General features: G+C 50.1%; 8 protein-coding genes across 8 annotated transcripts; 4 read left to right on the forward strand and 4 right to left on the reverse strand.

The window, feature by feature from the left end:
• Window positions 1–991: 991 nt before the first annotated feature.
• KD926_004433 (uncharacterized protein) lies at window positions 992–2566 on the forward strand (the record flags this gene model as incomplete). Its single annotated transcript, XM_053097964.1, has 4 exons — window positions 992–1271; window positions 1334–1551; window positions 1644–1884; window positions 1962–2566. The coding sequence occupies 4 exons, from the start codon at window positions 992–994 to the stop codon at window positions 2564–2566; spliced, it is 1344 nt and encodes a 447-aa protein (XP_052958230.1).
• A 1655-nt stretch (window positions 2567–4221) lies between these two features.
• KD926_004434 (cutinase family protein) lies at window positions 4222–5068 on the forward strand (the record flags this gene model as incomplete). Its single annotated transcript, XM_053097965.1, has 3 exons — window positions 4222–4404; window positions 4487–4704; window positions 4801–5068. 3 exons carry the CDS (start codon window positions 4222–4224, stop codon window positions 5066–5068), a joined length of 669 nt encoding a protein of 222 aa, XP_052958231.1.
• A 673-nt stretch (window positions 5069–5741) lies between these two features.
• Window positions 5742–9079, forward strand: KD926_004435 (uncharacterized protein; the record flags this gene model as incomplete). Its single annotated transcript, XM_053097966.1, has 5 exons — window positions 5742–6185; window positions 6324–6397; window positions 6458–6842; window positions 7066–7186; window positions 8712–9079. The coding sequence occupies 5 exons, from the start codon at window positions 5742–5744 to the stop codon at window positions 9077–9079; spliced, it is 1392 nt and encodes a 463-aa protein (XP_052958232.1).
• Window positions 9080–9521: 442 nt separating this feature from the next.
• KD926_004436 (uncharacterized protein) lies at window positions 9522–10903 on the reverse strand (the record flags this gene model as incomplete). The annotated part of the gene is made up of 4 exons (XM_053097967.1): window positions 9522–9808; window positions 10017–10157; window positions 10435–10587; window positions 10735–10903. 4 exons carry the CDS (start codon window positions 10901–10903, stop codon window positions 9522–9524), a joined length of 750 nt encoding a protein of 249 aa, XP_052958233.1.
• Window positions 10904–13137: 2234 nt separating this feature from the next.
• KD926_004437 (lytic polysaccharide monooxygenase auxiliary activity family 9 protein) lies at window positions 13138–14025 on the forward strand (the record flags this gene model as incomplete). Its single annotated transcript, XM_053097968.1, has 3 exons — window positions 13138–13465; window positions 13531–13774; window positions 13836–14025. 3 exons carry the CDS (start codon window positions 13138–13140, stop codon window positions 14023–14025), a joined length of 762 nt encoding a protein of 253 aa, XP_052958234.1.
• Window positions 14026–16359: 2334 nt separating this feature from the next.
• On the reverse strand, window positions 16360–17319 carry KD926_004438 (lignocellulolytic auxiliary activity family 9 protein; the record flags this gene model as incomplete). The annotated part of the gene is made up of 1 exon (XM_053097969.1): window positions 16360–17319. One exon carries the CDS (start codon window positions 17317–17319, stop codon window positions 16360–16362), a length of 960 nt encoding a protein of 319 aa, XP_052958235.1.
• A 1348-nt stretch (window positions 17320–18667) lies between these two features.
• Window positions 18668–19711, reverse strand: KD926_004439 (uncharacterized protein; the record flags this gene model as incomplete). Its single annotated transcript, XM_053097970.1, has 1 exon — window positions 18668–19711. One exon carries the CDS (start codon window positions 19709–19711, stop codon window positions 18668–18670), a length of 1044 nt encoding a protein of 347 aa, XP_052958236.1.
• Window positions 19712–20674: 963 nt separating this feature from the next.
• KD926_004440 (endo-1,4-beta-xylanase) lies at window positions 20675–21560 on the reverse strand (the record flags this gene model as incomplete). The annotated part of the gene is made up of 2 exons (XM_053097971.1): window positions 20675–21018; window positions 21080–21560. The coding sequence occupies 2 exons, from the start codon at window positions 21558–21560 to the stop codon at window positions 20675–20677; spliced, it is 825 nt and encodes a 274-aa protein (XP_052958237.1).
• Window positions 21561–21978: the final 418 nt, after the last annotated feature.

The following is a 21978-nucleotide window of genomic DNA, read 5'->3' on the forward strand; positions in this document are numbered from 1 at the left end:
GCCCGCGTCTTTTCTTTTTTAGTTGATTAAATTTTATCCGTTATCATTCTGCCCCCTCTGCTTTAATACACTTAAATTTAGACCCTAGAAACGGTTAATAGACCATAGTTGGTCACTTGCAGCTCTATCGCATCGACAGGGCGATAAACCCCACGTAGTATTTGCAAACCTCTAGCAAGGTCTCAGTCACACACAGTCATTAACTATGGACCTGACTATCAGCACCGATCTTCCCGATACAGTTCCAGGACACTCATCAGGGAAGGAAAGTACCCGATAGCGACATCCTCCATGTTACATCCCCGGCAGCCAAGAATGCCGATCCCTCTGGTTGATGATTGCTAAAAGACCCGGCCCGTCCAACCAAGAAACGAAAATCCCCTGCCGTGAGGGAACACACGAGCTAGCGCTGTAACCCAAGAAGCCCTATCTCATGCTTCCAAGAGCCGACAGCGAAAGAGCCGTGTTTTTGGTTGGCTTGCTGCGCCTTGGCTGGCGAACCTGATTTAATTATTGCGCGGAGATAAGTCAAGGTACGTGCGAACTAAGAGCCTGATTGGGGCGGAGTGACTTGCATGATACTATCTAGTTTGTTAGTTGCTGTTATCGGTATGCGCTGCAACGTTGTCTGTCGACTCTGCCCTGCATGTCCTGCTCGGCGGGGTGTTTCTTGCATCTAACTGCCCTTGTGCAATTTCTGGATGGGGAGGGACATGAATAGAATAATTTCCTTCTCTAGCATGACCTTCCTATTCAGCTTGGTCTGTAACTTGGCACATAATGTTGTGATCTTGGCGAGATGTTGTGGAATGAGGAGGTGAGGTCGGCAAGATGTGATATAAAAGGTGCCTGATGAGAGGACAAGAATACTATCTTGGAGGAATTCGACTGGCACGGCTTTCTTTCCTCACTGCTCTTTCTTTGTCACACACTCTAGCTTTTCAAATTCAGTTTTCTGTCCTTGGGACCTGCAACAGCAGCGGAGCTCACAATGAAGTTGTCGATCATATCCACCCTGGCGCTGGCCTGCGCCGTGACGGCGTCCCAAGAGGGCGAGTCTCGAATGGCTCATCTGATGTCTTTGAAGTTGGAGCATCGAGAGCGTGCTCGCTCCCAGGGTCTCTTCAAAGTGAACAAATACATCGATCAAGGAAGCACCAAGTGCGTAGACGGCAAGGCTGGCGAGTACTCGTGCGGAAACGTCGACTTGCAGGCTTTCTTGAGCCACCAGGCGCTGGGCAGCACGACTCGTGAGGGAAATGATTTGTGGGGTATGTTTCTTCCCCTCCATCTATATATCTCCAGCTTGTGCTAATTCTATATAAACATGCAGGCTGGGAGTCCGCCGACGGCCGCGAATTCGGTATTGTCGGACAAACAGACGGTGTTGCTTTCATTGAGGTCCTGAATGATGGTAGCATCGAGTATGTTGGTCGACTGCCCACGCAGACCGAGGCCAGTATATGGAGAGATATGAAAGTCATCAAGAACCATGTGTTCATTGGTTCGGAGGCTGAGGGACATGGGCTGCAGATCTTCGATCTGACTAAGGTATGTCTACACAACGCTCATTGCTTTGTGTGTAGTTTCACAGGGTAGGGAAAAGGGAAAAGCGCTGGCTAATGCTAATTGGATCCATTTAGCTCCTCGATACGAACAGTAGCAGCCCGACTAGCTTCTCGATCCAAGATGACCTGACGGCCTGGTACGACGAGTTTGGCAGCTCGCATAACATCGTGGCACACGCGGAGAAAGACTTCATCTACGCTGTCGGGACTGCTCGAGGGCTCGATTGCCGTGGCGGACTCTGGATCGTGGATGTCTCTGATCCAGCGAAGCCCGTGTCTCCTGGCTGTGCGAATGAGGATGGTTACGTGCATGACGGTAAACCAACCCATAAAGCACCCATCTCCTCCTTCCCATGAAGAATCAAAAACTAAACAATCACTTCCACCCTCCAGCACAATGCGTCGTCTACACCGGCCCTGACAGCAACTACACGGGCCAAGAAATCTGCTTCAACTACAACGAAGACACGCTCACGATCGTCGATGTAACCGACAAGACCAACCCGATCCAAATCTCCAAAACACCCTACGTCGGCGCCAGCTACACGCACCAAGGCTGGATCGCCACCCCAGACCAAGCCTATCTGCTCCTAGACGACGAGCTCGACGAAGTCGATGGCACGGGCTCGGCCGCCAACGGCCACACGACGACGTACATCTTCGACGTATCGGACCTCTCGGACCCCAAGAACACGGGACTCTACCAGTCACCTGTGCGCTCGATCGATCACAACCAGTACGTGTTGGACGGGCTGTCCTATCAATCCAACTACGGTAGCGGGCTGCGTATCGTCGATGTCTCGTCTATTGCCGATGACCCGTCCGGGAAGGGCCTGAAACAGGTGGGTTTCTTTGATGTGCATCCCGAGGATGACGAGGTGGGCGGAGAGGTCGAGTTTGTCGGCAGTTGGAGTGTGTATCCGTACTTCAAGAGCGGGTATATTCTGTTGAATAGTATCGAGAGGGGGGTTTATTCGTTGAAGTACACCGGGAATTAGGCAGATGGGTGATTTTGTGTTGATTGATTCTTCTCGGTGGAATGTCGGGATAATTAGGGGCATTGCATTCTTGGGCATGTGATATGGCATGTCTTGGCCTTTATGGCATGTGGAAATTAAACTCGAGTCAAATGATCCGAAGACAGTGCAAGAGAGAACAAAAACAAACAAATAAAGATTGGGTTAATTCTCGGATCTCAGAGAATGATTACTATAGATTCTAGAAAACAACAGACAAAACCTGGTTGTCGACCGACCCTGGCTGACCCTGAAATCGTTGAATTCTTACTTTTGGGATGGATCAACCCGTGGCAAAAAAGGGAACACACGGACCGACGATCTTTCCTTGCCGGACGGATGAATTCACCTTCAACCGAGTTGATTCACCACGTGTACCGCAGAATTTGTCGGTCAGTCAGTCAGAACCAAAACTTATTCTCCGTGGAAGTATCGAGATCCTGACAGCCGACCCCAAACCGTCAAAAGTTTGCTGTGAGAATGTGAATATGCGAGCCCTAATTCGAACACAAAGATAGAAACGAACGGAACCAAGGATCGCCTAGACTAGATGGTCCAGCATCCGTTCGATCCTTCAGTCCAAGCCAAACCCCGATGAAGTAAAAGTGCTCAAATATGAGAACTGAACAGATCCAAGTGGATCACTCTAGCCTAGTATGTTCTAGTTCGAGACTAGTTTGATCTAACCCGAACCAGGACATGCGCCGAATCAAACACCTCACTTTTGGATGTGTACAGAAGAAACCTCGGTATGGTCCTCCAGTCCATGATGTTTAATTTCGGCAGTTGGTGATTCTGCTCTAAGTGGACAGTGCTTTAGCCTTATTGACATATTGGCGAGTCATTCTGGAACACAAACCCTACCTCGGAATGTGCCATTCGCGAATGAGCTCGACTCACCGTTCAGAAATAAAGTTTCGTCCGAGTGGATCTCTCCCCGAACGGTTTCATCTTTGGATGGATCTACTGGATCCCCCCTCGGACACGGATACGGGGGTTTGTTTGGGGCTTTGAGCCCTGCAGCTTGCCAGGAACAGACACGGACGGGGAGGACCTGCGGCGCTATGTTCTGGTTTGAAACAAGCCAGTCATTTTCTTTGTAGTACTTGTCCCTGTTCAAAGTCTGTCTCATTTTATGGATTGAAAGTTTCCTAGGCAATGGTCTATTACTCCGTGCCTGCTCTGATGCCGAGCCCGTCCCTAGGATCGGTACTTTGTTGTTTCTCTCTCGACCGTGGTTTTCTGATTAGGGCTATCGGTGTTTGCCGCCGATTGATTGGCATGAGATGTTAATTCCTGTCCTGGACCCAGTGTTTTCAGGCACGAAAATTCAATCTCGTGTTTACGGTATCAGTGCGAGAGCCAAGCTCAGGATCATATCACATCCGGTAGCCTGATTGTAGTAGTTGACTCCGTTCTTCGGTCTGTAGATCCTCTGCCGGGTCGGTGAGGTCACTTAATCCCCCGGATCAAGCGGGTCTTTCTCATCGTGCTCGAAAAGATATTTAAAGGCTCTGGAAAGCCCGTATCGCTTGTTTGAATTCCATCCCATCCATCCCACTCCGGCTGGCCCATCTATTCTTCTTTCCTTTCTTTCTCTAGTATATTTCATTCGTTATTTCAAGATCAACTTCAAGATGGTCACTCTCCGCTCCATGCTCGTCGCTGCGCTGGCCACGCTGGCCGTCGCCAGCCCCATCGCCGAGCCGGATCACTCCCTCGAAGCGCGTCAGCTCATGGACTCGAACGACCTGCAGAGCGGCCAGTGCAAGGATGTCACTTTCATCTTCGCCAGAGGATCCACTGAGATTGGAAACATGGTATGTCTCTCTCCCCCACACCTTCCTATATCTCCTTGCCGTAGGTATACGTGTGACTAATATACGGGTTTAAAAATAATAGGGCAGTGTCATCGGACCCCCTACCTGCTCGGGCTTGAAATCGAAGCTCGGTGCTGGTAAAGTCGCCTGCCAGGGTGTTGGTGGCATGTACACCGCCGGACTTGCGCAGAACGCACTCCCCCAGAACACCGACCCCGGTGCTATCAACGAGGCCAAGAAGTGGTTCAACCAGGCGGCGCAGAAGTGCCCCAACACGCAGATCGTTGCGGGTGGTTACAGGTACAGACCCCTCTCATTCCTTGCCTCTCCTTCTACATACCGCTAGGACAGCGAAATATATTCAGTACCCGATGCTAACAATGCTGGAAAATACAGTCAAGGCTCCGCCGTCATCGACAACGCCGTGCAGGGCCTCGACGACGACGTCAAGTCTAAGGTCAAGGGCGTGGTTCTGTTCGGATTCACCCGTAACCTCCAGGACAAGGGCCAGATTCCCAATTACCCCAAGGACCAGGTCAAGGTGTTCTGCGCCGTTGGCGACATGGTCTGCTCTGGTACTTTGATTATCACGCCCGCGCATCTGACCTATGGCCTTAACGCCGGCGAGGCGGCTAGCTTCTTGCAGTCGAAGCTGAGCTCTTAGGATAATTGTGCCTGTCTGGCTATTTGCCTTATAGTGTGATGCTCCTTACTGGTGTCGTTGGCTTTGCTAGTTGTGGGGTCAGTGTGCATATGGAAGGGAGTGGGATTGATGGGTCAATTATTGCCTGCTATGCGGGACATAGTTCGGGTTTACATTTTTGATATATGCATGCAGTATTTACTTGTTGGTATAGATCACATATAAATGGGATCAATGATTAGTGATATATTGTTCGACTCTGCCATCGGGTCAGCCGCCCGTAAGCCGCCCCGTTCCTTCGCCTTCGGGCGACCCCTCTTCTTTCACCTAACGTGGTCGGGTAGGTGAGCTCGATGTAGGCATCAAAACCGATAAATTTGTGACTGTACATGGCCAACAAGAGGACAATCAGTACCAACCCGGCCACATGACCGGAGCAAAATGTCGAAGCCGATGACTGGCAACCGGGGCGCCGGCCTGGGAGCCGGCCATAGTGTAGATCTTTCCCCTTTTTGGGTGCCAGTGGCAGGAGGGGAACTGAGGTGTGTTCTATTCCAAAGTGAACGAGGCTATGATGTACGATGTTGTAGTATCTGAAGTTAAGTTATTTAATCTAATTAACAAACCCAGGTTTTTATATCTCTTCTTTCCGACAGGACCTTCCATCTACAAGACAAAAGGGAAGAAAAAGAAAATGACGAAGTTCGACAATCAAATCCATACCTTTCACTCTGGGCGTCCACAGCCAGAATCACCCTCAAAATCATCCACCTTCCATTCTATTGATCCTGCCACCGGAAATACTGTGGCCACTATCTATACCACCACGCGTCAGCAGCTTGACGACGCTATTGCATCCGCCCATGCAACCTTTCCTGTATGGTCGCAGACTCCACCATTTCGTCGAGCGGCCATATTGCTGAAGGCTGCAGCAATTCTCCAACAGAGAAACGACGGATTGGCACTCACCGAGACTTTGGATACTGGAAAGGCATTGTCGGAAACGATCACGGTAGATGTCACCACTGGGGCCGATGTGCTCGAGTACTATGCACACCTTGCGGCTGGTGGTTTTCCAGGCCAACATATTCGCCTTGGACCCGACGCTTTTATCTCGACTAGCCACGAGCCCATTGGTGTTTGTGCTGGGATAGGAGCCTGGAATTATCCCTTGCAAATTGCGCTCTGGAAATCGGCTCCTTGTCTGGCGGCGGGAAATTGCGTGGTTTACAAACCCAGTGAAATCACACCGCTTCATGTAAATACCCTCGCCTAGATATACATCGAGGCCGGGGTGCCACCGGGAGGATTTAATGTCGTGTTTGGCGATGGACCAAGTGTTGGAGCTCCGTTGGTTGCTGACAAAGATATCGCAAAAGTGAGCTTCACCGGCTAAGTTAGCACCGGTAGTAAGGTTGCCAGCGAGACCGTGGGCAAAATGAAAGGCATAACCATGGAACTGGGCGGTAAAAGTCCTCTTTTGATTCTCCCAGATGCCGATGTCCAAGAAACAGTCGATACGGCGATGATGGCCAACTTTTTCTCGAGTGGCCAGGCTTGCACAAATGGAACTCGTGTCTTTGTCCCTACGACTCTCCTTAGCAGAGTGGAAGAAGGATTGGTAATGGCCTGTCGGAAGGGAATTCGAATGGGTCTTCCAAAAGATGAAACAACTAACTTTGGACCGCTCGTAAACAAGACACAGCAAGACAAGGTCAACAATTATATCAAACACGGCCGCGAGGTTGATCAGGCTAGGGTATTATACGATGGCAGTCTTGACGCCCAGAAGGAGGTACCTTCAAAGGAAGGCTTCTGGGTTCCGCCTGTTTTCTTTACAGATTGCACGGATGCGCATTGCTCAAGAAGAGATATTTGGACCGGTGATGAGTATTCATCCATACGAAACAACATCTCTAGCGGAAGATGATTGGCTGCCTGAATTGATCTGACGGGCAAACGATGCCCCCATGGGGCTTGCGGCTGGCGTTGTTTCATCTGACATGGGCCTTGTGCAGCGAGTTGTGCAGCAGCTAGATGCAGGCATGACTTGGATCAACACCTGGGGTGAAAGTCCTGCTGAAATGCCTGTCGGGGGCTGGAAGATGAGTGGCGTGGGGCTTGAAAATGGCCATGAAGGTATTCAAGCATACCTTCGGACTAAATGCACACTGGTGAGATGCAGCAAAGGGGCCTGCAGGGGTGTATTCACTTAGCTGTACGCCACTCTCACCTATGTACTTGATTTTCTAGCCACGGCGAAGGCTTTCCCTTTCTGTTTTTGTGCTCACCCCTCGCCGCTTTTTGCTCACTGGGTAGATCTGAGCATGCCCTGAGTGGCCTGAGGCGATCACTGAGCACGGAGTCAGCGGAGGACTGAGTGCCCTGAGTGAGTAGCCTCGATAAACTGCACCTCAACTAGCGAACTCCCCCCTTGCCCGTTTCTCCACTCCTAGTCTACTTCTGCCCGCCACACTCCCCCCAAAACCCAACAATGCCATCATGAAAATGACGAATAAGGGAAGCTTCATTCTTTCTGATGTCCACGGCCGTTTCCCCAGTAGGAAAATGCTGTAGTTACCACGCTGCACCAACCTGGCAAACATTTTCGTGGACTTTCTACGTCAAAAGACAGCACAAGCCCAGATGTTCATGGGAGCAGCCCTAGATACCCCAAGAGTCAAGAAATTCTCGGAATGTCAAATAACGCTAGTCCATCATAGGCATTTTCTGAATTTCGATCCTGAATATCTACCGAGTAGAATAACATGCCAATGTTTCCCTATCAAAACGAATAATGCTGAGGATCAACAATATCAAGTAAAATAATAAGCTTCGAAAATCAGGACGCAGTGTCGATTTTTTGTGGTTATCCTGGTCTGGAAGGTTTGATATCTACAGTAGAAAGGCATAACAGATCCATTCTAATCGGGGTAAATCCCTTACATGAAGCCCTATTCTTTCATGTCCAAGCCTTGGCTTAGAACAGGACGATGTCCAAGCAACATGTAGGCTTAGCTTGCATGATAGTCAATGCGTAGTACATGTGTAAGAAGATGTGTCAGGGTCCCTATATAGTACGTTGACTGAATGGCCTGTTGGTCATTCATTGAGCCTTTTTGGCATGTAGTGCAGTGGTAAAGTCAACGGACCGGTGTCTTACATAGTAGATGTAAAGGTAATATCTGAAGATACAGCCTGAAAGTGTATAGATTATGCAGACCACGGGATTTTCTATGTTTGTCCTGTTTGTTAAACCGCGGGTACCCATTAAAAATCCACGGGTTAGATGTCCAAACCCATACCCAACCCGCGGGTTCAGCCCATCGACCCAAAACCCGCCAAGAAACGGGTTGGGTTTGGACCCGACCCGTATACCCACGGGTTTTGGCGAGACCTACCCTTCTCCATAACTAAATCTAATATCAATACTAACTTAATATACCCTATCAGACTTGAATAAAATTTGATTTCAAAAACTTTCCAAAGATAATTAATAGTATTAACATAATCTGCCTGTAAGAACCAAAACATAGTGTAAAAATGCATGATTAGATAGCTGCATAAAGATTACAAGACTACTAAAAAAGGAAGGATCTTCGGAGGCTAAACCAATGGTTAACCGCAACCAAAACCATGCCGCAGTCTAATGTGAACTATTAAGCGGACATATGGGCTCTTGGCTGTCTCATCTTCTACATCGTTACCAAGGTCCCTTTATTTGTTATTGAAGGCTGGGGAGATTCCGAACATACCAACATCGAACATATGTATACCTTTATTGAGATGTTAGGGCCTTTGCTACAGCCTCTGCGTGAGTCCTGGTCAGCTGCAGACGAACATGTCAATGCGGACGGGGAATTGCTTCGGCAATTTCCAGAAGACGAGAGAGCTCTGCCACTGGCCAATGCTATACGTGAGGAGAAGCCTGACGCAATGAGTGAGGAAGAGCAGTCGGCGTTTATTGAGGTCATGGGCATGATGATTTTTTTTTCGATCCGGATGAGCGAAAGTCGACAGACGCTCTCCTGAAGTATCGATGGGTGACAGACTTTGATGCTTACTAGTCAATTCAGTGATTCCAAACCACAAAGGCCACCTAGGATTAATTATACCAACCGCGATTGATCTTCCAGCAAGAACATGTATCTTACGGCCCAGACGTAGCATACTTGCACAGATTAAGGCTGTTTTAGGATCCTTTAAATGTCCAATGGAGAAAAGTTATAGACCTGACAGGGGCTAGTATACAGAGAATGTCATAACTTGTGAAAATGATCAGAAAGGCCTCCCTTTCACATATCATTCCAGGATGATGCTCGAGTTTGCTTCCAATTTCCGAATATTCACGAGCGATGGATGGGCTTATGAGGAAAACCCGACCACAAAGTAAAACGTACCAACTTGTCGACACCAGATAACACTCAAACTGACCAAGCCTGTGTTACCTCAACGAGCAGGATCTGGTAGCGACCTAAGAACTGGGCGCAGCGCTGGCAGAGGGAGGACCCGAATGGCTAGCGCCACCAGGGCCACCGCCCATATCACTGTTCTCATTCTCGACACCTCCATCGTGAGTGAAGTACGCAGCGGGGCTCAACTCCCTGTCGGAGGTCGGATCGATGGCCACGGAGATCCAGGCGAAGATACCATCGCTGACGTCGTCCCCGAGAAGGACATACTCCATAAAGAGATCGATGTCTTCGGCCTCGCCCTCGAGGATGTCATCCTTCGCGTTGGTGGTTAGCTCTTGGGTGTTATCTGTGTAAGGAGACAGGTTCTCCACGTCCGTGATGAGATCCTGGTCGAAGAACAATTGACCGATGTGGGAGGAGTGAGTAGATTATAGGCCGGAGATCGTGCCGTTGGCCAACTCTCGGGTTTCGTTGGCGCTGTAAGTCAGGACTGCAAATTCGCATTAGCTATGCCTCCTTGCTAGGGTAAATGGAGATAGCGGTGCCGGGAGTACCGTGAATATGAGTGGCACGGCCGGTATAGTGACCGGGGAAGATGGATTCAAAAGTCACCACGCCGTTCTCGTCCGACTTATGGATACCACGCAGGGAGGTGGTGTCCAGGTTGGCGTCGCTGTCGTTGCCGTTGGTGCTAGCTTCGAGACCGGAGTAAACACCCTATCGATTCCCATGTGTTAATCCTGGGCGCCAACTTGAACAAAGACCAGCGCTTGCAGTGGCGTTGCAATGCCAAATATCCATATATATCTGAGGCTCCGGCTCGCAGGTGTTAAAGTCAATGATCTAGATGTCCAGGTAGAGAGGAACGCCTTACTAGTCTTCGGCGATATTGCTGCGCACGTATTCGCCAGACATATCTTCCATCTATAAGCGCACGAGCTGAGCAGCAAGAAGGGATTGAGCCAGTCTTACAGTAAGGGCCTTCAGTAATGTCGTCAGCCAGGACGCAGGTGGATTCGGCCTTGAACAGATCCTCGGGGTTGTGGTATTGGGTTATTCCCTCCATGTTAGAGTGATGGGAAGTATTGAGCGCAGACTCGAACGAGCGCCATTTAAGAGAAGGGCCTGGTAAATGCGGTTTGAGTGAGTTGGTTATTCGTCTCAATCAAGATACGGAAGGATGACGCTGATGCATACCGGACAGTCCCAGGCTGCGGCGTATGTTCTGGACAGCATTGTTGCGACGTTAAATGCTGCGGCTCGTATGGCCACGGGCCTTGAGGGTGTCGGCGCAGTGTCCCAGGCTTCGCTTTTCCACTGGAGTGCGCTTCATGAACGCAGCTCGCTCAGCGGCTTCGGCCTTAATGTCGTGACTGGGGCGGGCAAAAGCTGAGCCGAAAATAGCCATTCCGGCCAGGACAAGAGGTGTGATCTGGACCATGGTGACTGGGAAAGCTGGAATAAATGCGTTGTTCGAACTGAGCTGATCAGAATGGTTGTCCACGATGTAGAAAAGTCATGCCGAGCCATTTATGTCTTCTCGCTCCAGGCCACTTTGCAGCCCAGCAACTGTTTCTTCATCCCCGCCATGTTACGACTTTCTCCAATGCTGGATTGCATTCGTCGTCGTCGTAATCAATGGATTCTGAGTGGTCTGGCCGGGCAACCCCACAAATATCTAGATTCTAAACCTCGGAGATCTACCGGATATTGGAGCGTCTTCAATCTTAGTCGAGGTCTACCTAGTGTGTGGTGATAGAATATCTCAACCCATATTCCCACGATTTGATCCATGAATATGCTCGGCTCACCCACCATATGTCATCAGTATGGGATTCTACGGATATAAGGATCTTACTCCTGACTCCGAAGACGTTCCTCACATATGGTGGAATCCTGAAAATAGTCGACGCACAGGTTCTAACGGCTGGACACTTGTTAGATACGCTTTAGGCACCCACATTCTGATAGCGCCTTGAGCCGTTGCTTCGGTCATCTTCGACCGCTCCTTGGCGACATGTATAGTCCAGAGAGTCCAGAGGAGAGATGGCCAGGGATGCGTAAGCCGCGAGGGCCAGGAGAAGTGCGATATTGTTCTATCTTGGTGACGAGTACAGCGTCAGCATTCGTCAATCAACCAGCCCGGCAAGTCGGGGTTTCTTCTCGGGGGAGCGGGGGGTGGAGATATGAATATGAAGCCGTAGACAGCTAGACGCACAGCAGGCTTTCTAGAAAAGCAGCACTCCATACCGTGTATCAATGCTTATCATGCAGAAGCGTACTAGTCATGCCATATCCTTCCTTCCTGACACCTTCAATGTGTGCTCTTGGGGATACCTTCCTCACGTTGTCGTTATCCAACAGAGGGACTATCATTATGGCAGGCCAAGACGACGACAAGAAAGCGAACATGCCCAAGAACACGACCATTCCAGTCCTACGGAGTACGTGAAACCACCAAGCCGACGCAGGTCCCTCGGCCCACCCATCAATTTCCAGGCCTCGGTAAATTGGGGGTTCGTTCTTTAGGGCTCGTCGGGAACGGGGAGTCTGGATCCAGGTCAAAGATGCCCTGAATTAGCGCACATACTATACTTAGCAAGCTGTCAGGTAGCAAATTGCAAGGTACGGCAGGACCTTCCACTTTTCTAGTCTCTAAGCTCACCGCGATCCTCGAAACGGCAATTGCCCAACCACCCATCTTCCCCTACTAGTCAGTCTCCCGGTCCCCGAACGGTGACAGGGGTTTGTAACAGGCTATTGACCGAAGGAACCCCACCCACGGCCCAGGAATAGTAAACCTCGCTTTGTCATAGGCTGTGGGATATGCTGCTAATCTGTCTAGGACTTGTTTGTCGAGCATCCACTCGCGAGATCCACTCCGCCCTGGGGTCTATCAAATAAGTCCTGGACTCCTACTCCATGATGGAAAGAGAATACACAGCCGATACGTGACAGTTGCTTAGATGGAAGTCTTTTGAAGGTTTATTGTGCATCCGTGTACGAGTCATCTGCATTCTACTCCAAATAATTAAGGGGATTAAAAGGGCAGAAAGGTAATGCCGAAATATGTCTCTTCGGACCACCGCGGAACATAATGGTTTTGATCTGTCGTCTTCAGTCGCCTATAGAGAAAATGGATTTCTAGTAATAGAAATGACTGCTCGCTACTCTGTTTCGAGGACTGGAAAGGAATTGGCGATGTTGAAGCCTGACCTCGGCATCTCAACCGCTTTGACGTCTGCCGGCCTGTCCTAGTTTCAACTCAAAACAAGGCAGAGACGGCTCTTATCTGATTCAGGTTTAGGGTCGGTTTGAACCGAGCGGTTTGCCAAGAAATAAGAGACTGAATAATGTCGAATGAACTGAGTTGCATGACTTGCTCAGGATTATTTTTGCAGGCAGGGATTGAGCAAGGGATCTAGACTCAGGGTGAGTGTATCAAATAGATAGAGCTGCAGACCTCAGAAAAGTCCAGGGTCCAAGGCCTGAAGGGCCAGACAGACCTATAAAAGGGTCTTCTATGTGCAGGTGAAGTTGCTTCTCTTTTTTAAATACCATTCAAGTTCATTCTTTCTCGTTTTACTTTTGCTCTACCTGGCGTAGACGTTTTCCGCTCTTTCTGTACACTTTCATTATTAAATTCTTTATATTCTACCCATTCTTTCAACCAAAATGAAGCATTCTGCTCTTGTTGCGATTGTCGCTGCCCTGGCCCAGTCCGCCTCGGCCCACTACATTTTCAGCAAGCTGGTCTTGAACGGTGTGGCCTCCGAGGACTGGCAGTACATCCGCCAGACCACTCGCCAGGAGAACTACATGCCCACCAAGTTCTCCAACACTTTCGACAATTTGACCCCCAAGGACAACGACTTCCGCTGCAACCTGGGCTCCTTCACCAATGCCGCCAAGACCGAGGTCGCCGAAGTTGCTGCCGGTGATACTATTGCCATGAAGCTATTTTACGATGCCAGCATCGCCCATCCTGGCCCTGGTCAAGTTTGTATGTCTCCTCAGACTATACGCCTGTCGTGCAGTCAATGTTCTAACTTACTATTCCGCGTTCAGTCATGTCCAAGGCCCCCTCCGGCAACGTCAAAGAGTACGAAGGCGACGGCGAATGGTTCAAGATCTGGGAACAGACGCTGTGCAACGAGAACGGCGACCTCACCAAGGACGCATGGTGCACCTACGGCGACTCGCAGCTCGAGTTCCAGATCCCTGAGGATACCCCGGCTGGTGAATACCTTGTTCGCGCAGAGCACGTCGGTCTCCACCAGTCTCATGTGAACGAGGCCGAATTCTTCTACAGGTGAGTTAAACTGGCATCATGGCGCCGTCTTATAGAGGCACGATCTGACCGTATTCTGCAGCTGCGCTCAAGTCAAGGTCACCGGCTCCGGCAGCGGCTCGCCTACCGACACTTACAAGATCCCTGGCCTCTACAACGACAACATGAAGCTGTTTAACGGCGCCAACCTGTGGGTGAACACTGCCGATGAGTTCAAGTCTTATATCCAGGATACTCCTATTGGTGATGCTGTCTGGGGCAGCTCCAACTGAGGCATTTATTCCTAACAAAGTTCCGTCCATCCATCTATTATGGCCAACACAGTGAAAGAAACATACTGGTAAAGATGTGGAACGTTGAACATGGACAGGCATTAGGTGTGGACCGCGCATGCTTCGCAGGAGGGATTTCAGATAAAACTTTAGAAATCTTGGTGCGATGACCGGAGACGCATGCTCCGTTAACGTAATCCACGGGCGAGGGGAACACACGGATGAGGGGAACGTTTTCTCCGCAGCCATAAGAGTATTGAAACATTTCAGCCACCAATGCTATTAAATTAGACTATTTAAAAGATGAAATACATAGCTATTTACTAGGGCAACTCCGTATTGTATGCCCAACAGTCCTACAACCACTGCAGCGTTGTGGAGCCCGCTTGCGAGGCCTAGGTTCAGTATCTTCAACCTGCGTATTAACTACCTGATCAAGCTGCTGAATACGGTCACGACCTTCCTGTACAGATATAAAGAGATCAATTACTAGGGAAGCACGTTTTCTCGCTTTCTTCTTTATTTTTCGCTCATTTTCAGCCCGTAGAACCTTATTTTCTTGGAGAAGAAGATTCATATTCATGGCTATGTGCGCGGCCTTTTCAAGGTGTTGAAAATGAGAGACTGGACTGCTAGAAAGCGTTCTTTTCTTTTGAAGACTTCTCTGTAGGCTTTGAACCTTGCGATCAATCTGACGAGGATCCTGGGGTGTTTGAAAAGCAGATGATATTGAGCCTTCAACAAGTAGTGGCGGTGTTGGTGTACGAAGTTGAAAGGTGATTTTCTCAGGAACTCGGTCTTGATCAAGTGGTTTAAGACCTGATCCTGCAAAGTCACTGCATATATTTTTTTGAGTGAAGACTGTTTCACGTGCAGAAGGATATAGGTGTAGAAAATCCTCCTTGTCAATATGGAAATTTCCAGCTACCATCATCCTCAACTAGTTTTCCGTATGCGCGTTTAAGCGGTCCAAAAACACCAACAACGAGTGGCTGAAGAAGATGAGATGTATGCGGAGGCATACAAAGACAGATAATTGCATTCTCTTTGCAGAAATCATCAAAATCTGCAGTTTGGTAACTTGAATGGCCATCAAGAATGAGCAACCGCTTCGCACTAGTTGAATGTGATTTAGAAAAAGGATCAAACACTTGCTTCAGCCACTGAAGGCCTATTTCATCTGTTGTCCAGCTATTAGCGCTATTGGTGAGCTTCCAATCTTGAGGAATATTAGACTCTTGATACCGAGGAGCTTGGTGTTCTTTTCCTTTCAAGATAACCATTGGTGGTATGAATTCCCTTAGAGCTCACACATTCAATGATTGTAACCCATTCACGATTCCCTTGGATAACTCTGCGAGGTCTCTCACTGCGCTCTATTGCAGTTATAACCTTAGATGTTGTATAGAGCCCCATTGCAAAGCCAGTTTCATCAAAATTCCAGATATCATCCTCATGTATGCCGTGTTCTTGAATCGCTTCTTGTACAGTCGCAAACCATGGTCTTATAACCTTTGGATCCTCCTGCTTTGCACGCCGGTATGTTATTCTTCGATTATATCGTGTACGCAGTCCTGGATGGCGTTTGATAAAAGTAAATGCCCAGTTGACACCTATAGTTGCAGTAGGATCTTGTGTGCGCCTGTAAAGTAAAATTTGCGCCATTCCACGCAGAAACTCCGGTCGAATTGAAAAGCCACGTTTATCTGCATCTAGCAGGTGCTTGGAAAGGTCTTATTCTTCAAGAGCTGTCAATTTATGGTTATTGGCGCGTGTTTCTGATCGTGATTGAATTCCATTAAGCGGCTTCCAAAAGGTAGTCTTAGGCACCCCAAATATTGCAGCAGCCTTTGATTTTGATTGGATTTTTTATTTTTATACGCGTCAATAGCCAATTGAATTCGGGCTTCTTGAGAAGGAGGCATTTTTGTGTAATAATAATAAAAAGAATGGCGTGTTGAAAGTGATCAGTTGAGGATTTTCGGAGGTTGCGGAGAAAACGTTCCCCTCACCCGTGTGTTCCCCTCGCCCGTAGATTACGTTAACTAGTTCTACAGGTATTTGATAACTAGGGTTGACTGTTACGGAATTTGTAATTTGTTCCCTAGTTACACTTTACGTGAGGGCTGTTATACTAGTTACTGCTAGGGAGGTGTAATTGAAATAGTGCAAAAGGCCGTCCGTGCTTTTGAATTCTAAATATATATCTTTACCCAGGATCAACAGTGTCCTGCAACGTTCTCTGAAAACTCTCAGGTCAAATATTATGTGAAAGAAGGGAAGAATGAAATCTTGACAGCACCCCAATCAACAACAAAATCCCTGCCACAGGACCTACACACACTGGGAGTACCAGGGGTTCCACGCCCGGCAGGTAGTGCCAGCTTCGCAGGAGCCAGAGCCTGTCCATCCTTGACCGCCACACTGGTAGTATTTCTTGATCGTATTGTTCGATGAAGGCGCAGGAACCGCCGTCGGAGCCTTGGAAACGGTCGCCAGGGTAGTCGGAACAACAGAAGTAGCGGCGACGGCGTTGTTGGAATCGGGAGCAGAGACAACCGGGGCGGCAGAGGAGTCACCACCGCCAGACCAGATGGCAGGGCCGGGAAGATCGTACGACGTCGGTACGGGGTTGTAGATGTTGAAATGGATGTTCGCGTCGTCGGGCTTGTACACGCCGGGGATCTTGACCACCGGGCTGGGCGAGCCGGCACCTGAGCCGGTGACTTCGATCTGGGCGCAGGTGAAGTAGAACTCGGCGTTGCCGCTGAACCCGCGATGTAGGCCGATGTGCTCGACGCGCACCAGGTACTGCCCGGCCGGGATATCCTTGGGAAGGGTGAAGGACGCGGTGTCCTTGTCCCAGGTGCACCAGTCCTCGTCCTTGAGGCCGCCCGAAATATCGCTGCAGACGCCCTCCTGGTAGACCTTGAACCAGTCGCCGGAGCCGTCGTACTTGGTCACGTCGCCTGGGGCCTTGGACATGTAGATCTGCAGAGGGCCGGGGTGTTTCATGGTGGCACCGAAGCCGAGCTTGAAGCCAATCTCGGCCCCGGGCGCAACTTGGTAGGTCTTGGTGCTGGCGGCGGAGGCCATAGAGCCGGAATTGCAGCGGAAGTCATTGCTCAGGATGTCGGAGGCCAGGGTGGGCTGGTATCCGTTGCTGTTCTTGCGGATATACTCGTATTCCTGGGTGGATTCACTGTCGACGATAAGCGTAGAGAAGACGTAGTGGCCCGAAACCAGCGGGAGGGCGTTGGCCAGCAAGAAAAGAGCGGATGAAGTGAGCTTCATTTTGGAGATAGGGAATGAACGTCGAGCCTGTCGGTTTGAAGAACGAAAGAATGAGCAGATGCCCCGAGGAAGAAGAGAGGAAAAAAAAAAAAAGGAAGGATGGATGGAGGACGCAAGAACATTGAGGAACAACGAAGTATATAAAGGTACTGAACATGGCCATTTTAGCAGTTCCTGGAATCACCTAGCTAGATGAAACAGAATGTTTGACTCTCATTTCATTCAGGCTCGACGGCGACTTGGAGCGCCTCCAAAATTAGACACGCAGTACTCCTTAGGAATTCTAGGGAACGACAAAGAGAGCCGGTCTTGTTAGTGACAGGGGCTGCACCTCACTAGTCCTTATTTCTGGCCAAGGACCTATTGCTGCCATTCTCAGCACCGGCGTTGACGCATCTTGAAGCTTACAAGAAGCTCAGTAGCCAGAGCTCAACGTGAAGAATCATTCGGCAGGGCGGATTTGCTTTTACTGTTTGATGATCGAACATGCGGTTTGCAAAATATCGTGGCATCCCAGCACATGTGGCTCACACTACAAGGCGCCATGGCAGGCTCGGCTCATGGACACCCTGATCCTGCAAGAAAAAGCCTAGAACATCCAGATATGCATTTAGGCAGAAGTTAGCCGAAGGACGTGAAACTGCGGTGGGGAGACTATTTTAGGGCTGCTCCAAGTGGGCCTCCCAGGGTCTAGAGATCCTGAATCGCGAATAGAACCGCGCACACGGGCTTAAATAACGTCACCGGGGCCAAATCACTAATCACTGAATCAGCAACCGATTAGCTTACTGCCCAGAAAGGATAGCCCACACAGACCCATTTGCCTAAGCAGGCACGGGCTGGAAAAGTGCAAGACAAAAAGAGGAGTATAGACCGATAGGCTTATCGACTGAGCCCACCTAAAGCCTGGTGTCAATCCCTTCTAGTGTTTGATCCACCCCACTGCTTCTGTTTCTCTTACGAAGTACGTTCGTTCTTCCTTGCTCAGAGAAGACGGAATGGCCCGCCTCGAACAAGGAATCCTCACTAGCTCCAGGACTCTAGCGCTACTCAGTATGCTAGTCCTAGGGGAATCGTATTTCCGTGGCCAGACCGAGGCAAACCGCCGATGCCCTCCCGGGCTTGGAACTGAGCGTGGATTAATGATTGGGGTGACTATTCTTACTCACAAGCGTAAGTACGGAGTGCTCAAGGTAACTGTTATTGGACATAATACAGTGGACTGAGAAGGGAGGGAATGGATAATGTAAAGCTACGTTGTCGAGGCTTCTTGTGTCAACAAAAGCCAGCGATTAGTCGATCTGCCTCCAGCCAGCTGCCAGAACGCTACAGTCCTCCATCTCAATCGCTAACACACCGAATTGGTCTGCGTCAAGATGCCCAATTTCCACGGCAGCGCGTTATAGTCGCCACTGGCACTCGGATCCACCCCCTGGTACAGATAGCGGAGATTGCAGGGGCTAATGGTCATAGTCTGATCAACCTGCGAGCGCACCATCTCGCCATGACTAATACTCTTGGTCCAGGTATTCCTGTTGAAGTCCACGTTATTGGACCGCGCGAATGGATTAGCCTCGGTATCTGCGAGACTCGTCCAGGTGCCGGTCAGACTGGAGGCGGTCCAGGAGCGAAAGTACCGCGCGCCGTCGTTGCCGATGGCCTCGACGAGGAGAAGGTACTTGCCATCGCCGGTGCTGTAGACGTTGGCGGCCTCGAAGAGGGCGTAGCGATTCGAGTCCTGCAGCGCAATGACTGTGTTGCCCATGCCGTTGGGGAAGCTGGACACGGGGGTTTGGGACCGGTAGAGGTGGCCGTTGTCGTCGGACGAGAACAGGTAGCAGGTAGAGGCGTCGCAGATGACCCACATATCGACCCAGTATCCGTTGCCGATATTCTGCACGATGATGCTGGGCATGCTGCTGAAAAAGGTCTTGGGGGCGCTCCATCCCGCCGGGTTGTTGATGTCGGGGTTTGTCGAGTAGGCGGCATTTCCGTTCTGATAGACGAGATACCACAGTCCCTGCGGCGCAAAGTAGAAGACCTGCGGTGCGGCGCGATAGCCCGTGCCAATTGGGGTCTGGTCGAGGTAGTGGAAGGTAGCTGATGCCGCTTGGCTGAATTCGGAGAAACTGAGGTAGACCAGGTTATACCCCGATGCCTTCGCGGTGCTGGCGAACACGTGGTATTTGCCGCCGTAGCTGACAATCGACGGGTCCTTTAAGCCAGCAATATTGTAGCTGTCACTCTTGGGCGCGATCAGGGGGGCGCTGGAAGTCCACCGGAAGCTGGTCGGGAGAGTGGTTTGCACTAGGGTGTCGTTCGACGGGGCATTGGGGGTTGGCAGCGCACCGACGGCTCCCAGGAATGAGACAAGGGGAACGAAGAGACGCATGGTGATGCTGTAGTTGAACTTGAAGGACTGACACAGGATACTGATGTGATGGGATCACTGGAGATTGCAAATGGTAGTGTTCCCTTATATACCATGAGTTGACCAGACAGCATAATGATGCTCTGGCGTTTCTAAAAAGGAGTACTTACTCCAATCAATCCTGCTTTAGAATGCATCATTCTATCTCCATGCGTCGAAGACCCCGCAGTAGCACTGTGGCGTTGTTCATACCTCATGTTTCTCCGGTGGGCCACCGACTTGCCTGGCCCCGTGAGAGTAGAAATGCCATGTCCATGAGCAAGGACTGCTGGGACTTACGGAGATTTTCCAGATCCAGACACAAAATGACACTCACTGCCCTCCTGCATGGGATTGCAGGCGGACTTCAATTTCCTTCAATCACGGGAGCATACGAAAAAAGCTCTCATAGGTTCTGAAAACGACGAGGGTCGCCTCGAGAGGTCCGTCTCCAAACTAGCATGGTCCGACAATTTCCTCAGAACCCAAAGCGTATGTGAGGGGCATGTAGCGTATACATGGTAGTGGTAAGCAGCCCAGGTTGCGGTTGGACATGATTTGATACGCATTAGGCCATAGCTTGTGCTAAATGAAGGAGCTTGGGTTCTTATAGTAGTAAAAATCAATTGAGATGTACAAAGGAATAGTTGCTAAGTAGTCCGAAGAAGTGAAGTAGATCTGTACGCCGACAAAAGCCCGAATTTGGTGCCCAATGACACCCAACCAGGTCTTGCACGAGAAATTGGGCAGACGATAGCGATTGAACCTTAGCAGACCGAGCATTCCTTGCCCTTGAGGGCCTCCTCCACCGCAGTGGCCGCAGGCTTAGCAGTGTATTCTTGGCGTACATGCAAGCCTCGCCAGATCCGTCGTTAGTGTCAGGTTGGATCCAGTTGTACTTGTCGTTGAAGTCCCAAAGAGTGATGCCCTTGCAGGCCTCAGTGTTCACGCAGGTCGAGACGGTGTTATAGAAGGCCTGGGCCTGGTCGGCCTTGGCCTCGTCCGAGCACGGGGTGTCGGTGCAGGCGACATCACGGACTTCAGCTGGTCGGCGGTCGGGTAATAGGAGGTCGTGTGGTGAGATTCCAGTCCGATGCCATCAATGTAGTCGCCGGCAGACTGGATGGCGGGGATGAGCTTCTTCACGACCGTGTTGACCTTGTCGCCCGGCATGGACAGCTGGTAGTCATTGTAGAAGAGCTTGATGTCGGCACCGGAGGCTTGCACGGCCTCGTGGGCGTACTGGAAGGCGTAGGGGACGTAGTCTTCACCGATAGTCTGCAGGAAGACTGCGAGGGAGTTAGTCGGGTTGCAATAGTGTAGGATTCTACTTGACCAGGACAGGCTTACTGTTGTCGGTGTAGCTACCGTCATAGTTGACAGCCTTGTTGACAACGTCCCACGAGTAGCAATCGCTCCCGTAATTGTTTATTTCCTTCATGATATGGGTCTTCATCGCCTTTAACAGAGTGTCCTTGGTCCAATTGCCGCCAGAGACCCAGTCCGGCAGTTGCTCAGTCCAGACCAGATTGTGGCAGCGGACATTCTTGTCCGACTTCTGGGCCAGATCGATGGTCTTCTGGCCTTCCCTGAAGTCGAACTGACCATTCTCGGGCTCCGTGAACTGCCATTTCATGGTATTCCCGGGGGTGGTCTGACCGAAGATGCTGCCCTGGTTGAAAATGTTCATGTAGGTCTCGTCCTGGTAGGCGTTAGCTCCGGTATCAATGGAACAACCGAACCACAACTTTCCGGCCGCCTGGGCCATCTCATTGAAGTTGGGCCCAGCGGCGATACAAGTGGCCAGCACTATGATCTGACGGAGAGACATCGTAGGAAGTAAAAGGAACGAAGTGGTAGGTCGAACGAAAGAATGAGGATTAAAGGTATTAAGGAACAAAGCGAAGCCTGGCGGAATGGATGAGAGAGAGACTCTTTGGTCGTCGACGACTACTTCTGCTTTATACTCTGTTCACATACTGATCGTCAACGACGACGTGTGAACAGACACGGAATGCTATTCGGTCTACCAACGCGGCAGATGAGGCACAAGGAAACAGACAGCGACGATCGATAATCTAAACCGTTCAACTTCACACTGTGGTTGAGTGCGAGATGATTACAAAACCTGGGTCAGCAAATCATCTCCTATACAGTCTGCCAGGCCTGTGGTCAATCAATCAATCAATCAATCAAAATTCTATTAACCTGATGAAGCCTATCTATTGAAACGACAGGCTATGCAGGCG

Source organism: Aspergillus affinis (assembly GCF_023601865.1).
Source record: "Aspergillus affinis strain CMG 70 chromosome Unknown NODE_20_length_373750_cov_87_641216, whole genome shotgun sequence".
Taxonomy (NCBI): Eukaryota; Fungi; Ascomycota; class Eurotiomycetes; order Eurotiales; family Aspergillaceae; genus Aspergillus; species Aspergillus affinis.